The sequence below is a fragment of the Nyctereutes procyonoides genome, unplaced genomic scaffold (assembly GCF_905146905.1).
Source record: "Nyctereutes procyonoides isolate TBG_1078 unplaced genomic scaffold, NYPRO_anot_genome, whole genome shotgun sequence".
Classification (NCBI taxonomy): domain Eukaryota; kingdom Metazoa; phylum Chordata; class Mammalia; order Carnivora; family Canidae; genus Nyctereutes; species Nyctereutes procyonoides.
Window position 1 is genome coordinate 32906978 of NW_026575020.1, and position 23183 is coordinate 32930160.

The 23183-nt window shown below is 58.6% G+C and overlaps 1 protein-coding gene and 1 pseudogene across 1 annotated transcript; one reads left to right on the forward strand and one right to left on the reverse strand.

Annotated features, from left to right (window-relative positions):
• Positions 1 to 2672: 2672 nt before the first annotated feature.
• Positions 2673 to 9517, forward strand: FCN2 (ficolin 2). Its single transcript, XM_055328423.1, has 9 exons — positions 2673 to 2799; positions 4381 to 4494; positions 5214 to 5267; positions 5665 to 5700; positions 6458 to 6490; positions 6870 to 6997; positions 7465 to 7594; positions 8374 to 8508; positions 9006 to 9517. The coding sequence occupies exons 1-9, from the start codon at positions 2709 to 2711 to the stop codon at positions 9251 to 9253; spliced, it is 969 nt and encodes a 322-aa protein (XP_055184398.1). The 5' UTR covers positions 2673 to 2708; the 3' UTR covers positions 9254 to 9517.
• A 10071-nt stretch (positions 9518 to 19588) lies between these two features.
• Positions 19589 to 22825, reverse strand: LOC129499137 (ficolin-2-like; annotated as a pseudogene).
• Positions 22826 to 23183: the final 358 nt, after the last annotated feature.

Here is a 23183-nt window from a genome sequence, read left to right on the forward strand (position 1 = left end):
GCGCTGGCATCACTGTCCTGTGGGAAGCCATGGAGAGTTCAGGTTTCACCTGCTTCGGGCTAATGGACCTTGATGATGCTCTCTTCAGGCGTCCTTCCTAGTGCACTTGGCTTTCTCAAGCATATCGTATCCTATCATGTTGTTCTCATGTATTTGTTTGTCTATTTGTTTGTTTTCTGCCTTCCCAAGAGCGCAGGGGCCTGTCTACTTCGGTTCCCGTGGTGCCACAGGGCCTGTACTATGCGTAGTAGGTGCTCACTAAATAGCCCTCCTCTCTCTCTCGCTCGTGAGGCTGATCTGAGTGCAAGCCCTGTCCCCATGCAGGGGGTGGGAGACAGGATAGAGGGAGAAGAACAGAGGGACACAGAGGGTGGCAGCGCGAGCATCCCAGGGACTCCGGGGAGCCAGGTTCTAACCCTGACACTCAGGGTAACAGGCTGTGTGGCCCCTGGCAGCTTCCTTCCTTCTCTGGGCCTCAGTTCCACCATCTAGGACCAGAGATGCCCCTGCGCCTGACCCTTGCCCCATGGACGTAGGTCCCCCCCGAGATGTTTCACGGCTAGGTTTCCTTCGGTTCCTTGCATAGAGAAGGCCACTCGGTGTACTCCTGTCTTTACAAAGAATTCAAATGTGGTTTGTCCTCTGTGTTACGATTACAGCCTTGAAAGTCCAGTGATTCCTTCAGCTTTTAAGTTTGACTTACAAACCTGACTGTACATAACAGGCATGTTCCCATGACTCTCTTCAAGGGACCCATGAATAGTTCTTGTTGCGTTTGCCGACGTAGGAAGTCGGACAGCTGAAAACATCATAGCCGTGTTCACAAAGCGAGTACGTCCCAATTTCCATCCCAACATTTTGGTTTGTCTGCCTTTCAAGAAAGCTTCAAGGCATCAGCTAATTTTTAGAAATCCAATAAGGCAAATATATGAGCACGATGAACTTAGGGCTCTCTTCCCTGTTCCAAGGCTATAAACACAGCACCATTTCCACATGAAATCACCAACCGGTTCCATGAGTCAAGGTCACATTTTCTTTTCTTTTTTTTTCTTAAATATTTTATTTATTTATTCATGAGAGACACAGAGAGAGGCAGAGACATAGGCAGAGGGAGAAGCAGGCTCCCTGCGGGGAGCCCGATGCGGGACTCGATCCCAGGACCCCAGGATCATGCCCTGAGCCGAAGGCAGATGCTCAACTGCTGAGCCACCCAGGTGTCCTAAGGTCACATTTTCAATCGATTATCGGGTTGTACTATAATAGACCGAATTCTCTTAAATATCACCAATACTCAGAACACCAAATTGCCACGGAGTTCGTTATGCTCCACTATCAGGGCTACGCACTTCTGTCCCTTGACCTGTTTACACCCAGAGGGCAGCACACGTACCCATGCCTGACTCGCAGAGCCAGGCCAGGCGGGTAGGACGCAGTGGCTTCCAGACGTGGCTCCAAGGGGCCGCCCCGGCTGTCTGGGTGGGTCCTGCCCAGGACTCTGAGAGCAGACCCTCTGCGGGTCCCCAGGAAGCCACCTCTTCCTGTCACTGGGGTGTGGCATCTCCCTGCCTATGACCAGTCAGAGTTGAGGGCAGCAGGATGTGCCACCCCAACATATGCCACGTTGGCTTGTTATTTTGAGCTTGAGAACACTTGAGAAACCTGGGAGGAGGCTTTCCCTGGACCCTGCATCCACCTGGAGGCAGCTCCTCCCATGGGGGCCTGGATGCCATCCCTCCGGGGGCTCCGTCGGCCAGGTGGGAGGCCAAGGGTGACCCCACGCACAGGCAGCCGGTCACAGACCACCAGACCTTTGGAAGTTCCTCCAGAGCAGGGTTGCCTCTCCTGAAGCCACGTCCTCTCTCCGGGGGCCTGTCCCCCTCTTCTCCCTCGTAAGAGGGCACCTGCACTAAATTCAAAGCTGCCTGGGGCAGCTTAATCACCATTTCCCCTGAGTGTCTCCCTGGGGGACCTGTAAGAACCACACCACCCACGGACACTGAAGTGCTCTCTAGGAGATCCCTGACACCCACGTGGTGTTGTCTGACATGGGTGTCACGATGCTCACGCCATGCCTGGAGGTCGAGGTGGGGATGCAGACGCCCCTGCCTGGGTGTCAAGTGGCCCAGGGTGGCTTCAACGTGACTCCAACCCCTTCCCTGTTGTTTTGGTGACGCTGCTGCCACCAGGCTCACAGACTGTTCTTTGGCCTCGTCCCTGGCCCTGACCCGACCACCCACACGCCCCCCACCCCTTGGCAGTTGGTCGGAGGCCACCCCTCTTCACTCTGGCCAGTGACTCCTACAGACACTCTGCCCTCCCCTGCCCTTCTACCAGCCAGAGACGTGAAGCCTGCTGTAGGCCAGTGAGCAGCTCTCCAAACTCTGCCAACCAGGAAAGGCCTCGGATTATTATCTCGCAGAGCCAGAGAATGAGGAGGGGCCCCAAGTGTTCCTTAGAGACAGGCAGGCTGGGCCTTCTCCACACAGGGCTTTGGGGTCTTCTGCTGGGAAGTGTGTCCCTATGAGGGGAAGGGAGGCCTGTCACACAGGATGCTCGCTATCAGGGCATGGGACTGTGTCACTCTAGCTGGCGCCACAAGCCTCGGAAGGAAGTGGCCCCCCGGGGAAGAGAAATAAAGGCAGGGGTTAAGAGGGGGAGGCCACGGCCTCAGAGAGCCAGGAGCTCCCGCAGCTGCACACACCAGAGTCATGCAGCGGGGCAGACTTGCTGCAGGACCTGCCGTCCTGGCTGTCACTGCCCTCCTGTGCACTGTGGCCTCGACTGAGGACACCTGTCCAGGTGAGTCAGACACCAGGAGAGCAGGCTCAACCTTGATCAGGTCTGGAAGCTGGCAGCCTGCACATGCAAGCCAGGCCTGTGCTCAGCCCTCCGTGAAAACTCTTCATTATTCCTTGGGATGGCGCATTTTAAGTGTCTTTTCCCAGAAGAGGATGGTGGGCAAGTCCAACCCCGAGGTGATGGGCCCAACCCCTGGCCCGCGCTGTCAGCAGGGGACCCTGCGGAGGAATCCTTCTCCTCCGGGGCTCAGGGTCCATGTGCAGGGGGGCAATCACAGGGTCCATGTGCAGGGGGGTGATACAGGGTCCACGTGCAGGGCAGGCAATCACAGGGTCCTGGGGACCTCACACCCAGTACCGAAGGACCGTCAGGCTCTGGGGCAGGGGTGCCCCGCTGTGCCTCTGAGCGGGGAGACAGAGCAGCCTCCTGCCCGCCTTTCCCAGACCTGGGCTCAGGAGCTGTTTCCCCTGCCCTGCGCCCCCTGCCCCCACCCTGACCTGCCGGAGGTCCTGGACCAGGAAGGACAGAACAGGTGTGTTTCCAAGAGTCCAAGTGCCACAGCTGGTGCCAGACTCACCTGGGTCGGCGGGACGGGGAGTGGGATTTACCCGGAGTTGCCAAGAAAGGCCTGGAACCCTCGAGACGGGAAACACCAGGATCCTTCACTGGAAGAACACGGGACAGTAAATTTGTTCCCCTAAACACATTGTGTTTCCTAATTTGTCTAAAATTGCCAACTCTTCTTTATGAATGAGAAAAAATGAAGCAAAGTTTAAAATGAAGCCTACCGTGTTCTGAGCAGTGAGAGGAGGACAGAACAGCACTCCAGGTTGTGGCGGCTCCCTGCCCCCGGCCCCCGCAGGACCCTGTGCTGTCAGGCACCCCCGAGACACCCCCAGGCCTCTGACCCGGATGTTTTGGCTTCGGGATCCACACGATCAAATGCCACCAAGTAAATCAACCTCTGCTCCCAAATCCGAGGACCCTTGCTCTGTGTCCTGGGAGCAAACACATCCCTCTCCAGGGGACCCACAAGGACCCCTGGTGGCTCAGGAATTCTCTGAGCACCTGTCCAAGGGCTGGGGGTGAAATTTCAACATTGACCCAAAATCCCCGAGTTTCCCAGAAATATTTAGGGTTATTAGTAATTGAAAGTCCCCAGTGTTCATGCAGCTCTTTCTAAATGCCACGGATCCTGCTCAGATGGAAACATTTGCAGCATCTAAGGAATCCTCCTCCACAGCCCTCTTCCCATCCTCCTGGAGCCCAGAGGACAGAGGCCCAGGGGGGCGGAGGGATGTGCCCGAGGACACACAGCACTGAGGAGCTGGGCTCCCCTTGGGCAGGGAGGACTCCAAGGCCATCTCCTCCCGCCTGACCAGCACCCATGGACGGGCAATCAGGGGGACAGAGCACGTCTACACCAGAGGCGGGGGAACCCAGGTCCAGGCTGACCGTCCAGTGGTGCGCAGCGGTCAGCCCAGGCTCGGGGTCCCCTCGCAGGGCAGTCTGTCCACAGGATCTGCTGGGGCCTCGGGCCCAGGCAGGGCGCACCCACCGACACTTGGTGTCTCTCTGCAGAGGCGAAGGTGCTAGATCTGGAGGGTTCTGGCAAGCTCACCATCCTCCGAGGCTGCCCGGGGCTGCCAGGGGCCGTGGGGTCCAAGGGAGACGCAGGCGTCGATGGAGCGAGAGGTAGGCACCCCGGGCTCGGGGTGGGGTGACCCAGAGCCTGCTCTTCTCCAGGTAGAGCCCGGGGTGGCCATGCCCCCTGCACTTGCAGGTGGGGGCGCGGGTCTTGCCCTGCACACAGTGGGGTCAGAGCCACGCGGCTCTGCTGTGGGTGGAGTCAGATCCTCGGGGGAGGGGCTCACGATGGCCCGACTTCCACGGCATCCGGGGGGGCAGTGCCCACCGGCTCACCCTGCACGGAACCCACTGCAGGAGAGGCCGGCCGTGTCCCATGGGGACCGGTGGGACAGGATCTCCCGGGATGTGCCCCGTGTTCCAGGCGCTGACTAGACCATAGGGCTCCGTGGGGGCAGCTGGGCCAGGGCCCTGCACACAGGTCAGCGGAGCCAGGGGTCAGCGGTGGCCCTGGGGCCGGGGCTGCAGGTGACTATCTGGTCTCCACTTGGGCCTGGGCTTCTCCCAGGGGCTGCTCGGTGTACCCTAGGGCAGCTCCGTCCACCCCAGGGCAGTTGGGTCCACCCGAGGGGCAGCTCTGTCCATCCAGGGGCAGCTGGGTCCATCCCAGGGCAGCCCCATCCACCCCAGGCAGTTCCGTCCACCCCACGGGCAGCCTTCTGAGGATAAGTAGTGCTGGGTAGACCTTACTACTTGGGGCAAAGAGCTCATGTGGAATCGTTGGGCTGCACCTTTGTCCACGATGCCTGTGTCCTTGGAGTTTGCAGGAGCACCTGGTCCCGCTGGAGTCCCTGGGAAGGCCGGACCACCGGGACCCAAAGGTAACAACATGATAAAGAGTGAGGACCCCTGTGTGGGACCCTGGTCTGTTCATAGAAGATGAGAGAGGAGCACAGACAGAGGACGGGGAGTTTGGGAGAGAGAGACAGGGAGGGACAGAGTGGCAGAGTGACAGGGAGAGACAGGTCATAGGTCCATTTCCAAGGAGCCTGGAGATCGTGTATGACCTGAGTCCTGGGTGGGGGGTCCTGGGTCTCCAGTGACCTCTCCTTTGGGGGGGCAGGATCCCAGGCCTCGGGGTCCCCTTCCCTCCTTGGAGACCCTGACATTAGAAACCTTGGGGATCCAACAGAGCAATGGGGACGTCCAGGCCCTGGGGCAGCCCTGCACTGACCATACCTTCTCTGTCGGGGGTCCTTCCTCCTGTATCTTCTCCAGGAAACCAAGGAGAGAGAGGCGTGCAGGGGCAGAAAGGTGAGCCTGGGCCAGGTTCAGGGGCGCATCCACAGGCTCTGGCCATGCGGGGCTCCCAAGGCCACAGTCAGCCTGGCGGCATCTCGGGGGGAATGGGTTTCAGACCCAAGTTCCTGTCTCTTCAGGGAAATGGCAGGGAAGTGCCCAGGGTCTGGGCCAGGGCTCAGGGTGCCGTCCTTTCTGTGAGGGTCACAGCCCTGCAATCCCCCCACCCGGGACCCTAGTGACAGCCAGAGTCATTACTGCTGAGTGCAGACCTTCCCCCACTTGCCCTCCTGTTTATGCTCCCTCCTGTTTATGCTCCTATTTATGCTCACTTATGAAACGTTGTTATCAAACAACATGTAAGAGACAAACTCCCAAACCCTGAGACCTAGTCGCGTGCTCTGAGCACCAAGAAAAAGCATAGGACTGGGGCACAGACCTGAAAGCCTGTTGTCCCCAGATGTCTCCCCGAGCAGAGGCTCTGAGTCTGAGGGACAGTGGGTGGAGGTGAAAAGTCCATTCCTACCCCACTGAAGACCCGGAGGCCCCAGGCACATGGCCCACCTGGTGGGCACCCAGCGCCCAGAGAGACTGTCTGCTCCTGGGCCAGGAGGACACTGCAGGGCCCTGCAGATCTGTCCCGGGGACCGACAGGCTCACAGCCCTCCCGCCCTGGGCAGACCCCCATTCTGCTTCCCCTGTATTCCTGGGGCTGCAGGGGCCAGGGCTTCTGTTTCCAGGCCCTGATGTGCATGTCCTCTCCTGCCCACAGGAGAGCCTGGGTCACCTCAGTCCTGCGACACAGGTGACCGACCGCGCCACTGCCCCCCCACTCTTGAGCTGACACCTGCTACCCCCACGGAAGGCTCCACCAGACGCCCCCCCCTCGCTCGGGTTCCAGAACTCAAGGACCCCACACTCCAGCCGCAGGTCCCTCCCTGGGTGGCTCAGCAGTGGGCAGCAGGCCCCTGGTGATGTTGTCCAGAAGCTACAACGTCCCCTGCAGGCCAAGGACCCTGGACTGAGCTGGGTGGCCCTGGGGGGACAGGACTGCCAGGGAGACCTGGCTGGGCAGCCTGGGGCTTGGTCCCCATCGGGCCCAGGTCCCTCCGCGCCCGGGCCGACGGGCCCCATCGCCCCAGCCAGGGCTTCCTGCCTGATGGCAGCCCTGGGTGCATCCCCAGCACCTCGGACCTGCAGGGAGCTGCTGACCAGGGGGACCTTTCTGAGCGGCTGGCACACCATCTACCTGCCCGACTGCCGGCCCCTGACTGTGCTGTGCGACATGGACACGGACAGTGGGGGCTGGACCGTGAGTGCAGGGCCCCAGGGAACCGCTCGGGGGGGGGGGCTCAGGAGGGGGATCTGCTTGAGGGTCCCCCAGAGCCCATGTCTGCCAGAGGGAAGACACTGTCCTGTGGCCTTTGTCACACTATCCACCACCCACCCTCAGGCTGACTGAGCCTCTGGTCCAGGGCAGGGAGGACCAGACAGCTCGTGGGGGGTAAATCTTTATGGGGGGGAGTCCAGACTTTGGGGTGAGGCCCAAGGGAGCCCACACCCCCAGCTGTGTGGCTTTGGGCTTGTTGCCCACCCTCTCTGTTCCTCTGTGTCCCCCTCCTCCCTTGCGGGCTCTGTCCTCAGATCCTCTGAGGGACCTGAAATGAGGCCCCGTGGCCGTGTCTGCTGCTCCGCCAGGTTGCCCCCTGAGCTAGGAGGCCTCCCCGTGAGCCGTGACCCTAACAGGGCCTGGGGCCCTGACCCTCTCGCTGTCCACAGGTTTTCCAGCGAAGGACCGATGGCTCCGTGGACTTCTTCCGCGACTGGGCCTCCTACAAGCAGGGCTTCGGCAGTCAGCTGGGGGAGTTCTGGCTGGGGAATGAGAACATCCACGCCCTGACTGCCCAGGGTAGGGCCCGATACCCCGCGTCCTGACCTCAGCCTGGGCCCTGGATTGAAGCCCTTGTCCCTCATCCTGCGGGGGCTGCACTCTGACAGCGGGAGGCACTGATTCTGCACCAGCCTGCTCATGGGGGCTCTGCCTCTGTGCCCAACGTCCGGGGGGAACACATCAAGGCCCCGGGGAGGCTTCATGCATCCAGGGCGCCAATGGAGTCTCAGGTCCTGGGACAGGAGGGACCAGAGGCTTCCGGGGACCCTGCAGTGCCTGCTTGGGGAAGACAGACCGTCCCTCCTCCAGGTCCTCTGTCCCTGACCTGCACGGGTCTGGGTGAGGGCAGCGTCCTGACACTCGGGCTCCTCTGCCTGCTGTGACCACTTGCCGCTGTCCTGGGGAGGCTGCCAGGGGTCCATCTGTCCTCCCTGCACGATCCCCTTGGCCATCCTGCTGCTCCAGTGTGTTCCAGACTGTCCCCCGTGCAGGAACCCTAAGTGGCCCACGGCCCGGGGCTGTGATGTCACACCCTGCCAGGAAAATATGCTTCATTGAGGTAGAACAGTGTCCTGTTCCCTCAGACAGAAACGAGGAGGGGATCAGGTGCCGTAGGAGGACGTGTGGGATGTGGGTCTTCATGGCCCCTCGTATAACCAAGGACTTTGTATCTGAACGTGTGGAGACCTCCCTGGGATGCCGAGTCCACGTGGTCCCTGCACACTTTCCTGCATTCCCACCTCCTGGGGCTGAGATGAGGAGTCCCCGGCTGGGACCTGACAGCCCCTCTGCTCCAGGAACCAGTGAGCTCCGTGTGGACCTCATGGACTTCGAGGGCAACCGCCAGTTTGCCAAGTACACATCGTTCAAGGTGGCGGGTGAGGCTGAGAAGTACAGGCTGGTCCTGGGGGCCTTCGTGGAGGGCAGTGCAGGTGAGGGTCCACCCCGGGCTCGGGGCCCTGCTTCCCCTTCTACCCCTGCGCCACATGGATGGGGTAGTGGCCGCCCGACATGGTCCTTTTTCCATCTGTGAGGATCCTGTCACCCATACCTGCTGGTACCCACAAAAACAACATGTCATGTCCAGTAACAAGTCCAGTGGTGGGGTGGGGGACTGTTCTGTACGGCATCAGCAACACAACCAGGGAAAGGGCAGTAATGTGGTGGTTTCTTGTGGCACCCACGTTCCCACTATGTGATGCCTGGAGCTCCCTGGTGATGCACCAACTGTCCCAGGGCAGTGAGTGGCCTTCCTCCGAGGAAGGACGCTTGCCAGCTGGCAGGGACAGATGGAATGAGAGTACGTGCCAAGGCCACTGTACTAGAGAGCAAGCATCCCCTGGCACCCCCTAGAGTTGTGCAGTGCATGACACACACACCTGGATGGGGCCGGCCTGCCCAGACCTCGCCCCCACTCTCCCCCGTGCAGGCGACTCCCTGTCATACCACAACACCCAGCCCTTCTCCACCAAAGACCAGGACAACGACTCAGCTACGGAAAACTGTGCAGAGCTGTACAAGGGGGGCTGGTGGTACTCTAAGTGCCATCTGTCGAACCTCAATGGTCTCTACCTCCGGGGGCCCCACGACAGCTTTGCCAACGGCGTCAACTGGAAGTCTGGGAGAGGCTACAACTACAGCTACAAGGTGTCGGAGATGAAGCTGCGGCCGGCCTAGCATGGGGCGCTCCATGCACACGGTGGCCTCAGGGAGGCGGTGCGGGCGCTGTCAGGGAAGGGAGCATGGGGTCCCCACCCTGCTCCCTGTGGAGCCCTGTTTCTCTGTTCTGTCTCCTGCACTAAGGCCCTGCCTCCCATCCCCGGGGGTGAGAACAGGGACCCACCAGGTCCCGCCGGCCATGTGTTTTCTCAATAAAGACGTTTGCTTCCTTGTGGGGCGCTCGTGGGTGCCACCACTGCCTGCACAGCCCTGGACACCGACCATGCTGCCTCTGTTCCTTTGGTTGCATCCCCTGGGACCTGACCCGGAGGGGCCCTACTGGCTGAAGGAGGAGTCCCTGGGGGTCTTGGAGAGCAGGGTCTGTGGCTGCGCCCCCTGGGTCGGCATCCTCTGTGGCCACAGTCTGCTGTCCCACAGACGTTAAGCTGCAGACAGAGCTGAGAGGCGGAGACGGAGACCCTGTAACCACAACCCCAGGTCTTAAAATCTTTCCAGGTCAGCCCTTGCAGAAAGTGTCTGCTGACCTGGGCTCAGAAGTGACCCATCTTGTCCCAGACCCCAGCTCTGCCCACTGAGCCATACCACCCTGGCCTCCAGGTTCCTGTGGGGCTCACTCGGGACTGCCCCAGACACTCTGCAAAGGGTGACCCTAGGCCCATGGGTCCTTGACCATGATTGAGACTTCAGGGGGCCAGGCGGGATGTGTGGCTGCTCTGAGCTCCCTGTGGGGGCCTTTGCCCTGAGGGCCGGGCCAGGTCACCCCACACCTGGCCAGCAGGTGCACGGGGCAGGGACAGGCGTCCTGGGAGCCAGCCAGGCCATCTGAGGGATGGCAGTGTCCTCAGGATGGGAGCCTCTGTTTGCTGAGCAGCCTGCCCAGCCGTGTCCCCCTCGGCTACCCACATGCCCTGAGGGGACCCCATCCTCAGCCTGGGTAGCAGGACCCCGCATTGGCTGGTGCTTGACCCTCATGCTGCCGTTTGGGTCCCCCTAACCTCAAGTGACCACGGGGGGCCTTGTCTACTTTGCAGAGAATCTGGGAGGGTCCAGGGGGGAGCCCACCTTCTTGCCCCCAAGGGTCCCTTCGGGGGTCGGGGGGCTTCGCTGGGTGTGAACAATACAGAAGTTGGAGTATTTGGCGTGTGCGGCATGTGTGGCGTGTGTGGATCCCTCTGGCAAAGCCTATGTGGTTTTTTCTCCTTTCTTGGTGGGGGGTTGCTGCTGCCTTCCTGCCCCTGCTCTGAGAGGACCCAGTGCAGGACCCCATCCTCAGCCCTGAACCGGGGAGGGAGGGCTGCATCCTGCCTCAGCCCCACGCAGCCGAGCTCCCAGCCCTGGACCTTGACCTTGTCTTGATCTTGCAGCCCTGGAAACGGGGTCGTCCTGGGAGTGCTCTTCCTTCAGGAAGCCAGGATTTCCAAGAAACAATGAAATCTTGAGAAAACACTTAACCTCTTGAGTGCTGGGTACCTCATGCGGAAGGCAAAAATAAGACCCTTGAGCCTGGAAACTCATTCAGACTGACAAGGCAGGAATTTTTCCTACGTTTTGTTCTAGAAATCTGTTTAATGGAGAGACAGGCTAAGAAGCAAGAAAAAAATAATTTTTATGACTATTTAACGTGATGCTTTGCTTGATTTCGTTTATAAACTCTCTCTTGCTTTTAGGACTTGGTAAGATTTTAGAAAGTCTGTATAAAAATTCAGTCCAAGCTATTTGGAAGCAGGAGAGGCTCATGTTAAGTGACCTCATGGAATAACCAATTTCCCCTTTTCCCTGCACCCCTGCTCCCAGCTCCCAGGAGCCGCCCTTCCTGGCCTGGCTGCCCAGCTAGGGTCCAGCCTCAGTTTCCCCTCTGCCATTCCAATCCAGGTGGAGGAGCCCCTGGCCCCTCGGTGGCGGCTCTACCTGTTTCCCTTGTGACCCCCCACCCCAACGGCTGCTGGGCTGAGTCATGGCTGTTCTGCTGGGGGTGTCGGGGCTCCGCTGTGCGCGCCCCGGGGTTGGAGGGTGGCACCTTCTCTGCCTGCATGGCTGGCTGCCCACACTTGCCGAGGGGGCTGTTGAGGGGCACAGCAGAACCCCGCTGCCTGTGGTCTCTGCAGTCGGAGGGAGAACCTGCTCCTCCCTCGCTGTGTCCCATCCCCCTCCTCGAAGAAAGTGGACATCTGGTGGCTGCGAGGGGCCCCAAACCAGCATTGTGCTCTCACCCTAGCACCCCACCCCCAAATAAAACCCTCTTATTCTGCTCCCTCCTTTCTTTCACCCAGGTTCACGAATTTTTCCAAGGATCCGAAATGCCTTAGAGCGTTTACAAGAATAGGACTTGGAAGGGGTCATCTGGTGGGTTTTAGGCTCAGGCAGGTCTGGGTGGAGCTCGATACTGCTCAGCAGAAAAGGGGTGATGTCTTAGGCTGCATGAATGGGGGCATGATGTCTAGCATTGAGGAGGAGATGCCACAGTTTTGTCTACGCAGCTCAGGCCACACCTGTGCCTTAGGTCCTGAGTGTTGCACTTCAAAGGAACTGGGGAGGGGGCATTGCCTGGGAATGGGGGCATGGAGGCCGCAGCCACACTGAGAAATTTCAGACAGCTGGGGAGAAGGGCAGTGGGTGACACACACGGCTTCACACTAGGAAAACAGCTGCTGCCCTGGGCTCCTGGGGCTCAGAGGTGCCTCTCTGCCCCCCGGCCCCCCCGGGCCTCTGTCCTCTCCCAGTGGCCTCCAATCAAAGAGTAGGAGACCGGCCTGTCCTGGCTCACAGGGGCTGGCAGTGTTAGCACGCTGAGCACTTGCTCTGCTGGGAAAGCACAGCCCAGGACAAAGCAGGATGGTGGCCACCCTGAGGACAGGGCGGTGGCTGATTAAAACCACTGAACCATTGGGAGCACCTGGGAGACTCGGTGGGTGACACATCTGGGCTCAGGTCATGATCCAGGGTCCTAGGAGACTGCCCAGCCAGGAGTCTGCTTTGCTCTCTGCCCCTCTCCCTGCTCACGCTCTCTCTCTCTCATAAGTTAATAAAATCTTTAAAAAAATTAAATAAACAATAAAACTTCCTGAATCATTAGCAGCAAATAAATAAACCTGAACCCAGACCCCTTCCCAAAGCCAAGGGATGGAGAAGGCTTCAGGATTCCTGGGGCTGATCCCCACCTTCCCCTAGCTTCCCTGGGAGGGCTCTGCTCACCGAGTGGGGTGAAGGACAATGCCAGGCCGCACACCCCTGGCCCTCACCTGATGGAAGGTCTGTGGGTGCAAAGCCATCTCTGGGGTACGTGAGAATGCCCCCGGCCCAGCCGGGGATGACACAGTTTCCAGCAGCATGGTAGCCTCGAGCAAACCGTCCTCGCGGGGTCAGGCTTCCCTCCCTCTGTCCTCACTGCACCCCAGCAGAGCATGTGCAGACCCTGCGTCGGGCTGGCCTGGCTCGGCCGCAGTCTCGGGGGGCAGAACCCGGGGGCCCTCGTTGACCATGTGTGCACCTCCCCTTTGGTCAGCACACGGGTGGCCTCGGGCGGGGACCCCCACGGCTGCTGTCCCCGATGACCTTGGACAGTGCGTGGTCTCAGCCACTCCGAGGGAAACCTTTGCAAACCAGACCCTCCATCGTGGTCCTGAGTCTTTACTGTTCTTTAGCCGAATGGGCCTCATGGGAGGAAACAGCCTGGGGGGGAGCACACAGTTTTTGACGAGCAGGATAAAATGGGAAGAGCAGCCCAGGAATTCAAGCTGGAAAGTGCAGAACATTTCTAGACCCCAAAAGGTAAGAGATGGGATTTTTTTTAAAGCCCCCAACGGAAAAGACCCGTGGAATGGGCTGGGGACAGAGCGGCTCCGCCTTGACCATCACCTCTGTCCTCAAGCCTGAGAGCCCAGAGCAGGTATCCCCATGACGATAGAGGCAGAGGGTGGGCACCTCAACCAGCAAGAGACCCAGCGTGAGGAGCGTGTCGGGGAGAGAACACGGAGAAGCCAGCTGGCAGGGTGGGAGGGGGGCCAGGTCCCTACTTGCCCCAGCACTGACTGGCCCCCAGGGGTGCCTGACCTGGACCTGGGACCGAAACAGGTCTGTCTTGTCTTCCAGCTCTGACATCGAAGGCTAAGGAGCTGGTGGTCACTTAACCTCGACAGAGGTGGCCTGGGTAGGGATGGACGGATGGATGGATGTGGGGAGGAGAGACAGGAACCCTGTGCGTGCACCCTCATCCTAAAATGTGCCCTGGGTGTGGAGCCCACATGTGCCCCTTCCCGTTTCCCCAGCCACACGCGAGCTGCTCTGTTTCGTTGTTGTCCCGGTGACTGATCAGCCATATGGGGAGGGGGCGGTCAATTATCTGATTCCTGGAGCTGCACAGAAGGCTGGGAGCACCCACCCCCCCCTCCACCCACCCCGTTACATGGCAGCCGTCCCAGTCAGGAAGGCGGGAGAGGCAGGAACCATCTGGAAATGTCCATCTGTCCCAAAGCAGCGAATACGGCCCTCCTAGAGTCCTGCGCCTTCCACCACCAGAGCAGCTTTCTCAATTGCAACCAGGGTTGAACAGTAAACCGTCAAATCTTGGGATCGGAAAATAAGGGGCAGCTGATCTGGTTCGTGTTTCCATACAGAGCAAGAATCGGTGGCTCCCCAACCCCGGACAGACGGCCATGTGGTCTTGCTCCAAAGACCTGCAGGTGAGAGGCCGCTGCCGTGTTGGGCAGCCTGCCCGGTGCGGCCCGGAGCAGTAGAGCGCCTCCCCTCATGGAGCTGGCCCTGCTCCCTGCAGAACTCAGCCCTGGGGGGCAAGTGGACGTTCAAAGCCCCCAGAAAGGGCCGGCCCTGGGCTGCTGGCCAGGGCCTTGGGGTCAAGGGCAGAATGCACACACATCCAGAGTAGAAGGAACAAAATAACCCTAGCCAACAGTGAGTGACAGGCTCGCACGAGGCCCTGGCCTGCTCGCCTCCATGGGAGGCCCGAGTCTGAGAAGCTTAGGCACCGTGAGTGGCACGGGTGTGGCGCCTAATGTCCACCAGTCCTGTAGCACCTGTCTCCGGGCTGCGTCCTCACGAAGGTTGAGACACATTTGTGCTCAGGCCGGCTGTCCCATCTGGCTCCACCATCCTCTCCCATATAAGCTTTGCTGTGCCCACCACAGGGTGCGGGACTTCCAGTCGCTTGCCCTCCAATCATCAAATGGTGCACAATGATTCCCAAACCTGAGAGTCCCTCAGAACCACCTGGGAGGGCCTTAAAAATACAGAGTCGGGGGCTCATCCCAGACCTGCGAGACCAAGATCTCAGCGGGCACAAGGGTCTGGGTTTGTGGACGGCCTCCTGCTGCCTCTGATGGTGAGCCATGTGGGGAAGCCCATGCGACATGGCAGGTGGCCCACAGAGGACAGGCCCAGTGAGCGTCTGCCTTCCTGCCTCCTCCCACCAGCGAGTCCTCAGAGCAGGAGGTGAGAGCGAGCCCAGACACAAGTAGATGCAAGCACTAAGAATGCTGAGCTGGGACCAGGTCTGCCCGACGTGCTCAAGGGGGAGAATGCCTTGAACTGAGGCGCTGTCGTGATCTTGGCGTTTCCCATGTTGGGTCACTAGGGTCACTTGCATAAAGAAATGTTTAAATGCTTTGAATCAGCAGGCTCACTAGGGGGCTTCTTTCTAGAGAAAACTTCACAGGTGCGGACTGACCGTGGCATAGACGCATCCCATGCTAAGTCACAGATATATGTAAGCCCCTGCCAATAGGAGGATGACTGTCCCCTCAGATGAATACAGGGTGGCCACTTAAACAGGGTGACCAAGGGGAATAGCTGCCGTCAGAAGGCACAGCTGCAGGCACACACTCCTGTTCCCACAAATGCATGAGAAAACAGGGACCGGACTTCATGGTGAACTCATTACTAGAGTGAGGCAAAGTCCATAGATTCTCCGAGGCAATGGCGGTGACCACAGGTGGAACACCCACCAGGACCTGAGGTCGTGGGGACAGAGTAGGTCTTTCCAGGGCTGCCTGGCAAAGGCTGGGGGACTGAGCAGGGGTGGGGGGCTTCACCACTGCCCAGGAGAGAGCTTGGCCGAGAATATGTGGACTGAAGCCAGGGTGGAGGGCAGGTGAAAATGCGGAAAACAGCCGGGAGCCATGGGCACGTAGTAAGAACATCACCCGCACGTGTAAGTGGAGCATTTGAAGCAGGGGGAGCGGATGGTGCGGGAGCAGGCCTCGTGCACGCGTCACAGCACAGCTGGGGGCAAGAGGCAGAGAGGAAACCCTCATAAACAACCCGAGGAAGAGGGTCATCCACCTTCAGAGGGGCAGCCCTAAGACTGTGCAGAAATCGCGGCATCTAGGAACACTGGATGCACACTTTCAGGGGCTGAGAAAAACTGCCCATCTAGAATTCCACCACCAGGTAAGAGGTTCTTTGAAAGGGAGGCAGGATGAAAATGTTTTCAGGAAACTAAAGTGGACCTAATTTATCACCAGTGGACCTGCATCCAAAAAAAGAAAAAGATAAAAAAAAAAAAAACCAACAAAACAGAAAGGGAGAAGGAATAAGATCAAGCCCCACAGGGCAAGGGTGCAGACAGGCAGCGTGAGGCAGAGGGTACGGCGCCATGGCACCAGCATCCCTGTCCGCGGGGCTCGGGCAGGTGGGTGAAGCAGGGTCGCAGCAGTGATGACAAAAGGTAGGAGGGGATGTGGTTATGGGCTTGGGAAGAAGGTCTGCACCGGTGAAGCCATAAAAGGACCACTTCCCTTGGCTGTAAGAGGTGCTCAAGGCTCAGCACTGGGGGAGTAGGACAAGGACGTATGCTGACAGGCTGGTGGGGGCGAGTAATGAAAATACCTGCGGCTACAGATGGGGGCCAGAGAGCAGAAGACAGGTGCTCAGGGTGATGACCCTGCCCCCCGGGAGCCTCGATGACCTGGGCACCCCCGCAGTTCTTGTACTCGTTTCATCCCCCAAACGCCCAGATGGAGCAGATCCAACCAGCACTAAAATGTGCCGATTTGTGCTTAGAAAACTTTTCTTTTGCCTTTTAAAATCAATGCGTGGTTTCTGAAAGCCACGTGATAAAACAACCGAAAACGCAGCTCTTCCCCAATCTTTTCCATTTGGTCTGCAGAGCTTGCTTTTCTATTCATAAGACCTGAAAATCTTAATAGTCAGCTTTTCGGGGCCTTTGGAGGACTACAGGTTTAATTCATTAACTACCTCAACACTTCAGATCGCAATAATAATGTGCAAGAAGAGATTCAAATCCCCTCTTGGGCAGTTCAGTAGTCTAATGCACAGGATCATCCTCGTGCTAATTAATTTCTAGAAACCCGACTAATTTCACTTAGAAATGCAGTGACCCCCAGGTGTCTCACGTATTCTAACCCCGTGTAGACACGCACTAAGATTTCCTTGCAATGTTACAGGACCGAGTCCATTAGTTAATTACCCATCTGGGAGATGGGATTTGGGAGGCTCTCTCTATAACAGGGCAAATGCTTTATTTTATTTTATTTTTTACTATTTTATTTATTTATTCATGAGAGGCACACAGAGAGACAGAGACATAGGCAGAGGGAGAAGCAGGTTCCTTGTGGGGACCCCAATGTGGGACTCAATCTGAAGACCTTGAGATCACACCCTGAGCCCAAGGCAGATGCTCAACCACTGAACCACCCAGGCGTCCCAGGGAAAATTCTTTAAACGTAAGACTGAAAAATCAAACCTGTCCAGATAACTTAACTCAGTAAGTCATAATCCTCTGACTTATTGTATTCACGATTTCTACACTTAATGCAAGTTGTCCCAGGTTCCTAGGATGCTTACCTACTCCGAATGAGAGGCCGTCCCAATGAGCCTGATGATTTGGCTTTCCCAGGAGACTGGCGAGGACCTGGTGGATGGCTTGGGTCCACGAGAAGGCTGCAGGGACTGCCCTGGGTCAAAGACCCCCGAGGGGAGGGAAAGACAGACATGCAAGTCGCCCATGTTCCTGGATTCTGGGAGTGTGCTTTTTTAAAGATAGCTTTAAACTGGGAACGTACTATGTACACACAAGCCGTGAAAAGTGTTGCCCACGTATTTTGATCTCCGTGTAGCCAGCGCACAGTCGACACCCAGGAGAAGAAATGGGACGTGCCAGGAAGCACTACCTGCACCACGTGGGCCACCTACGTCCCTCCCAGGCACCACCCGCCCTGCCCCCCAAAGCAATCGCTGTCTCCTTGTGTCTGTTTACCACTGAGGCATGCATCCCCGGCTACCATGGGGCCATCCTTACTGTTGGGAACAACTCCATGAGGGCCAGGGGGGTCCCCCCCTGCACACCCTCCTGGTGCTTCTCTGGCGGCTGTCCCTAGGCATATGTGTGTGCTTCTGCGTGTGCGGCTGTGCTTCCCAGTGCGTACTGCTGCTCATGCCACCCCCGGGCTCGGGGAGCAGAATTGCCAGGTCACCGGGATGTGTGTCTTCAGTTAGCAGAGTTAATGCCGATAACCCCAGAAGGGTCTACCTGGTTCCGGGCGCTTCTAGCAGCGTGTGAGAATCCCTCTAGAGCACAGCATCACTGGCCCACTTCTGGCCGGCCCACGAGTGTGTTTTGTACCTCCTTTTGGTTACGATGCGCGTTTCCCCAAGAACTGATAACATCGAGAACTTTTACAAAAATATATTCATCCCATGGGTACCATCTTTTGTGATGCATCTGTTCAGATCTCTTACCCACTTTGGACTGAGCCGTTACACATTCTAGATTGATCCGTTGGTGCTCTTCAAGTATTCTGGATATGAGACAGTGCTTTTTCTCTCAATAGTTGGCCATAGCAGAATCATATGCCACCTGCCGACGGTTCCCCGCCCCAGTCCCCAGAACGGGTGGACTGTGTCACCTGACATGGCCAAAGGGACTTGGCAGACGGTGCTAGTTAAGGACCCAATGATGGGGGCCGGCCCTGGATTGTGCAGGGGACCCACCTGATCTCTTGTCCTTCCAGGCAGAGAGGCCTTCCTGGCTCTGCTCAGAGGGAGAAGCGGCATCGGGAGCGGGGTCAGACAGGGGACGTCGCTGACTGTGACATCAGGGGAAGGAGCCTCAAGTCAAGGAATGACAGTGACCTCTAGATGCTGGAAAAAGTGGTGAAACAGGCCCCAGAAGGAACATGGCCCTGCTGGTCACTTGTTTCTGCCCAGCGAGACCTGGTGGGGGGACGTCGAACGTGGGGACGGCATTTCTGTCACTCTAAAGCCACTATGGTTTTGGTAATGAGCCGCAGTGGTGGCAGAGAAAGCCACACATCCATGTGACAGAGCGAGCCTACCCCTCCGTGGCTTCCCTTCTGGTCTCCGGAGGTGCTCTTTGATAAACAGGAGCTCTTGGTTTCAGTGCGGCCGATTGATCAACCCATTCCTTTGTGTCTGGTGCTTGTAAAACCCCAGTTAAGAAGCTATCATAGGTCAGAGGAGGGGACACTGCTCCATAGCCTCGTGTGGGGCTTGCTCAGCCCGGCCCACCCCTGGGCCGCAGGTGCCTGGGTGTGGCCCCACCTCTCGGGGTGGACCAGCAGTTCACGGGGTGCAGTGGCCTGCAGCACCCACTCTGCACCGGTGGAAGCAGAAACATGTCTACTTAACGTTTCTTCCTTTTTAAAGAGAGTTTCCCGAACTAGGGGTGGTGGAAGGGGAGGAGGGCGGGGGGTGGGGGTGAATGGGTGACGGGCACTGAGGGGACACTTGACGGGATGAACACTGGGTGTTATTCTGTATGTTGGTAAATTGAACACCAATAAAAATTAATTTATTAAAAAAATAAAATAAAAAAAAATAGAGAGTTTCCTAGGTTCAAAGGGACGTTCCAGGCTGTGCAAAGATGCTGCAGAGGGAGGGGCTGCCGGAGACCTGGGGTGAGGGAGGGGGCTCCCCGGGTCAATTCATGGGGTTCCTGAGGCTAGGTGCTGCTCACCAGGGGGAAGACCCTTTGCCGTCTCTGGACACAGGGCTTGCATCTGCCAAGTGGGCACTCCCCACCCCGACCGAGTGAGCTCAGGAGCATCTGTTGAACCATAGCTGGGCAAATGCTCTCATGGACTGATTTTAAGAAACCGGACACCCCACCCCCCAAAATCGGGTCTGTTGGAAAGCAAACTCTTAAAAACATCCTCTTGCTTCTGGGGGCGGCTGTGGGCATACATGTTGGGCCCACTGTTGGTGGGAAGGGAAGGGGCTTTGAGATGCTGGGTTTGCAGGGCTGGGAGGTGAGGGGTGACAAGGGACGGGGGGGCGTCGCTGTGCTGGTGGGCTCGTCATGGCCCCACCATTCACCTCTGACACCCCATAGCTCTAACCCTAGCCCATCTGTGACTTCCAGTTGATGCCATTCTCAGAGCTCTTGTGAGGACCCCCCCAGGTAGAGACCATCCAGGTTGGACAGCAGACATCCAGGGTTCCACAGGCTGGAGATCTCAGGTCACTGTCCTGGTCTGTGGTGGAGAAGAAGCAGTCCTTGTGGGACGGCAGAGAATCACCTGCTCGGGGAGGAAGGGTGGGTGGGGGTGCTGGGAAGAGCCCTGCCTCCCTCATCTTGTTAGCATCCCCCTCACTGTGGAGGTGTGTCGACTGAGCTCCCGTCCAGGCCTTGGAAAGAGAGAGGGAGCAGGAGGCACACGACCTGCCCCCCATGGTGCATTGTCCCCCCCCCTCCCACTTCCCCAGGACCCTGACGACTGTCAGGACGGTCCTCTCCGCCTGCCTGTGTCTCTCCTCTGGGGGTCGTCCCCTGTTGGGGTTGCCCTGCTCTGTCGTCAGCCCTAAGCGGGAAGCTCACTTCTGGATCTGCAGCCTCTCCCCTTCCAGCCTCCCTGTACCACCTACAAAATGGGCCCAAGGGGCCCTGCCCTGTGCTTTCCTTGGCATCCCAAGTGAGGCCACGTGAGTCCAGGGTGCACACGCTCCAAGGCCCTCTTCCTGGTCTCCCTCCACCTGCATGTGTCACTCCGGGTTCCTCAGTCACACGGGCTCCTGTTGCTTGTGGTTCTTAGTGCCCACTAGAACCCCCAGCTCTGCAGGAAGTGCTTCCCCTGCTCATACCCCCAGGTAGTCCTTTCAGGGAAGAATGCCCAATGGGGCTTGTGTGCCCTGGAGCATAGCTCTGAAACTGGGCTCTGAGAACAGGGGGGAGGTCGGGATTTTGGTCCATGTGCCATGGGGATGAGAGTTGGGACCTGAGGCCCCACATAGCCCTGGGAGCAGAGCTGACCCTGTCACTGGTCCCCATGCTCACCGAGATGCAGGTATCACAGGAGAAGCTGGAATGGGGGAAGGGAAGCCCAGGGTCACTGAGGGCACACAGAGCCAGGATGTGAAGCAGGTCCATCCTCAGCCCCAGGTGGACCCTCACCTGTACTGCCCTCAACGAAGGCTCCCAGGACCAGCCTGTACTTCTCGGCCTGCTCGCGGCCTTGAATGGTGTGTACTTGCCCTCGAAGTCCACGAGGTCCACACGGAGCTTGCTGGTTCCTGTTGCAGAAAGGTTGTCAGGTCCCAAAAACCTCCTGCTGCCAGGCACAGGAAGTGCCGTGTTTGGGTAAATGCTTAAGGAATGTGTAGGCTTGGCATCCAGGAGCCTTTGAGTGGGAATGTTGAATGTGAGAACCTCCCGGATTATGTTCTGTTCTAAGAATCTTCCCAGCTAGTCTGTAAGCCATGCCTGGAATTTTGAGATTGGTGTCCACTAGATGGAATGAAACCCAACTATTTTTAAAGTATAAATTCTCCTGCAAACACTAGCACACCAGCTTGAGAAGCTGTAATTGTAGTTTTTTCTGCAAAATTTGATGCCCATGAGGGGATCCCTTAGAGGCTGCCCCGGTGCTAAGGGGAAAAGGATCTGCAATTTTGCAGGTACTTTTGGGACCAGCCATGAACATATATTAAGGACAGAGGTGAAAACCCCTCTCTCAGGGTGCAGGGGCCCATGGGCAACTTCCCCATGCCAGACCTGGAGGCAAGGCAGGGGTCTACACAGGCCTAAATTCTGTTTCCATGAAAGACCACCAGGCAGGAGTGGGAGACCCACTAACCTGAATCCCAACCGCCTCAGGGTCACTAGTTGCTCTGGGTCCCAGACACTTGAGACCAGAGCCATGTTCACTCCAATATCCCTGATGCTTCTGACTGTAACGTTCATAGGTTCTAAGCGCCCCCATGCGCAGGCTGGTGCAGATCCAGTGCCTCCTGCTGTCAGAGTGCAGCGCCCGCAGGACGAGGGACAAGGGCCTCGATCCAGGGCCCAGACTGAGGTCAGGGCAGGGGGTGTCGGGCCCTACCCTGGGTGGTCAGTGTGTGGATATTCTCATTCCCCAGCCAGAATTCCCCCAGCTGACTGCCGGAGCCCTGCTTGCAGGAGGCCCAATTGCAGAAGTTCACGGAGCTGTTGGTCCTTCACTGGAAAACCTGTAGACAGTGACAGTCAGGACCAGCTGGCTCCCCAAGGTTTCTAATGTCAGGGTCTCCAAGGAGGGAAGGGGACCCCGAGGCCTGGGATCCTGCCCCCCCAAAGGAGAGGTCACTGGAGACCCAGGACCCCCCACCCAGGACTCAGGTCATACACGATCTCCAGGCTCCTTGGAAATGGACCTATGACCTGTCCCTCCCCGTCACTCTGCCACTCTGTCCCTCCCTGTCTCTCTCTCCCAAACTCCCCGTCCTCTGTCTGTGCTCCTCTCTCATCTTCTATGAACAGACCAGGGTCCCACACAGGGGTCCTCACTCTTTATCATGTTGTTAGCTTTGGGTCCCGGTGGTCCGGCCTTCCCAGGGACTCCAAGGACACAGGCATCGTGGACAAAGGTGCAGCCCAACGATTCCACGTGAGCTCTTTGCCCCAAGTAGTAAGGTCCACCCAGCACTACTTATCCTCAGAAGGCTGCCCACGGGGTGGACGGATCTGCCTGGGGTGGATGGGGCTGCCCTGGGATGAACCCAGCTGCCCCTGGATGGACAGAGTTGCCCCAGGGTGGACAGAGCTGCCCCAGGGTGGATGGAGCTGCCCCTGGGGTGGACCCAGCTGCCCTGGGGTGGACGGAGCTGCCCTAGGGTACACTGAGCAGCCCCTGGGAGAAGCCCAGGCCCAAGTGGAGACCAGATAGTCACCTGCAGCCCCAGCCCCAGGGCCACCGCTGACCCCTGGCTCCGCTGACCTGTGTGCAGGGCCCTGGCCCAGCTGCCCCCATGGAGCCCTATGGTCTAGTCAGCGCCTGGAACACGGGGCACATCCCGGGAGATCCTGTCCCACCGGTCCCCATGGGACACGGCCGGCCTCTCCTGCAGTGGGTTCCGTGCAGGGTGAGCCGGTGGGCACTGCCCCCCCGGATGCCGTGGAAGTCGGGCCATCGTGAGCCCCTCCCCCGAGGATCTGACTCCACCCACAGCAGAGCCGCGTGGCTCTGACCCCACTGTGTGCAGGGCAAGACCCGCGCCCCCACCTGCAAGTGCAGGGGGCATGGCCACCCCGGGCTCTACCTGGAGAAGAGCAGGCTCTGGGTCACCCCACCCCGAGCCCGGAGTGCCTACCTCTCGCTCCATCGACGCCTGCGTCTCCCTTGGACCCCACGGCCCCTGGCAGCCCCGGGCAGCCTCGGAGGATGGTGAGCTTGTCAGAACCCTCCAGATCTAGCACCTTCGCCTCTGCAGAGAGACACCAAGTGTCGGTGGGTGCGCCCTGCCTGGGCCCGAGGCCCCAGCAGATCCTGTGACAGACTGCCCTGCGAGGGGACCCCGAGCCTGGGCTGACTGCTGCGCACCACTGGACGGTCAGCCTGGACCTGGGTTCCCCCGCCTCTGGTGTAGACGTGCTCTGTCCCCCTGATTGCCCGTCCATGGGTGCTGGTCAGGCGGGAGGAGATGGCCTTGGAGTCCTCCCTGCCCAAGGGGAGCCCAGCTC

Excerpts from the sequence above, each read along its gene's own strand:
- FCN2 (XM_055328423.1), top strand. The coding sequence starts at position 2,709 with ATGCAGCGGGGCAGACTTGCTGCAGGACCTGCCGTCCTGGCTGTCACT. Across the intron at positions 5,701-6,457 it reads AGGCGTGCAGGGGCAGAAAG|GAGAGCCTGGGTCACCTCAG; the intron begins GTGAGCCTGGGC and ends TCCTGCCCACAG. Across the intron at positions 7,595-8,373 it reads CCACGCCCTGACTGCCCAGG|GAACCAGTGAGCTCCGTGTG; the intron begins GTAGGGCCCGAT and ends CCTCTGCTCCAG.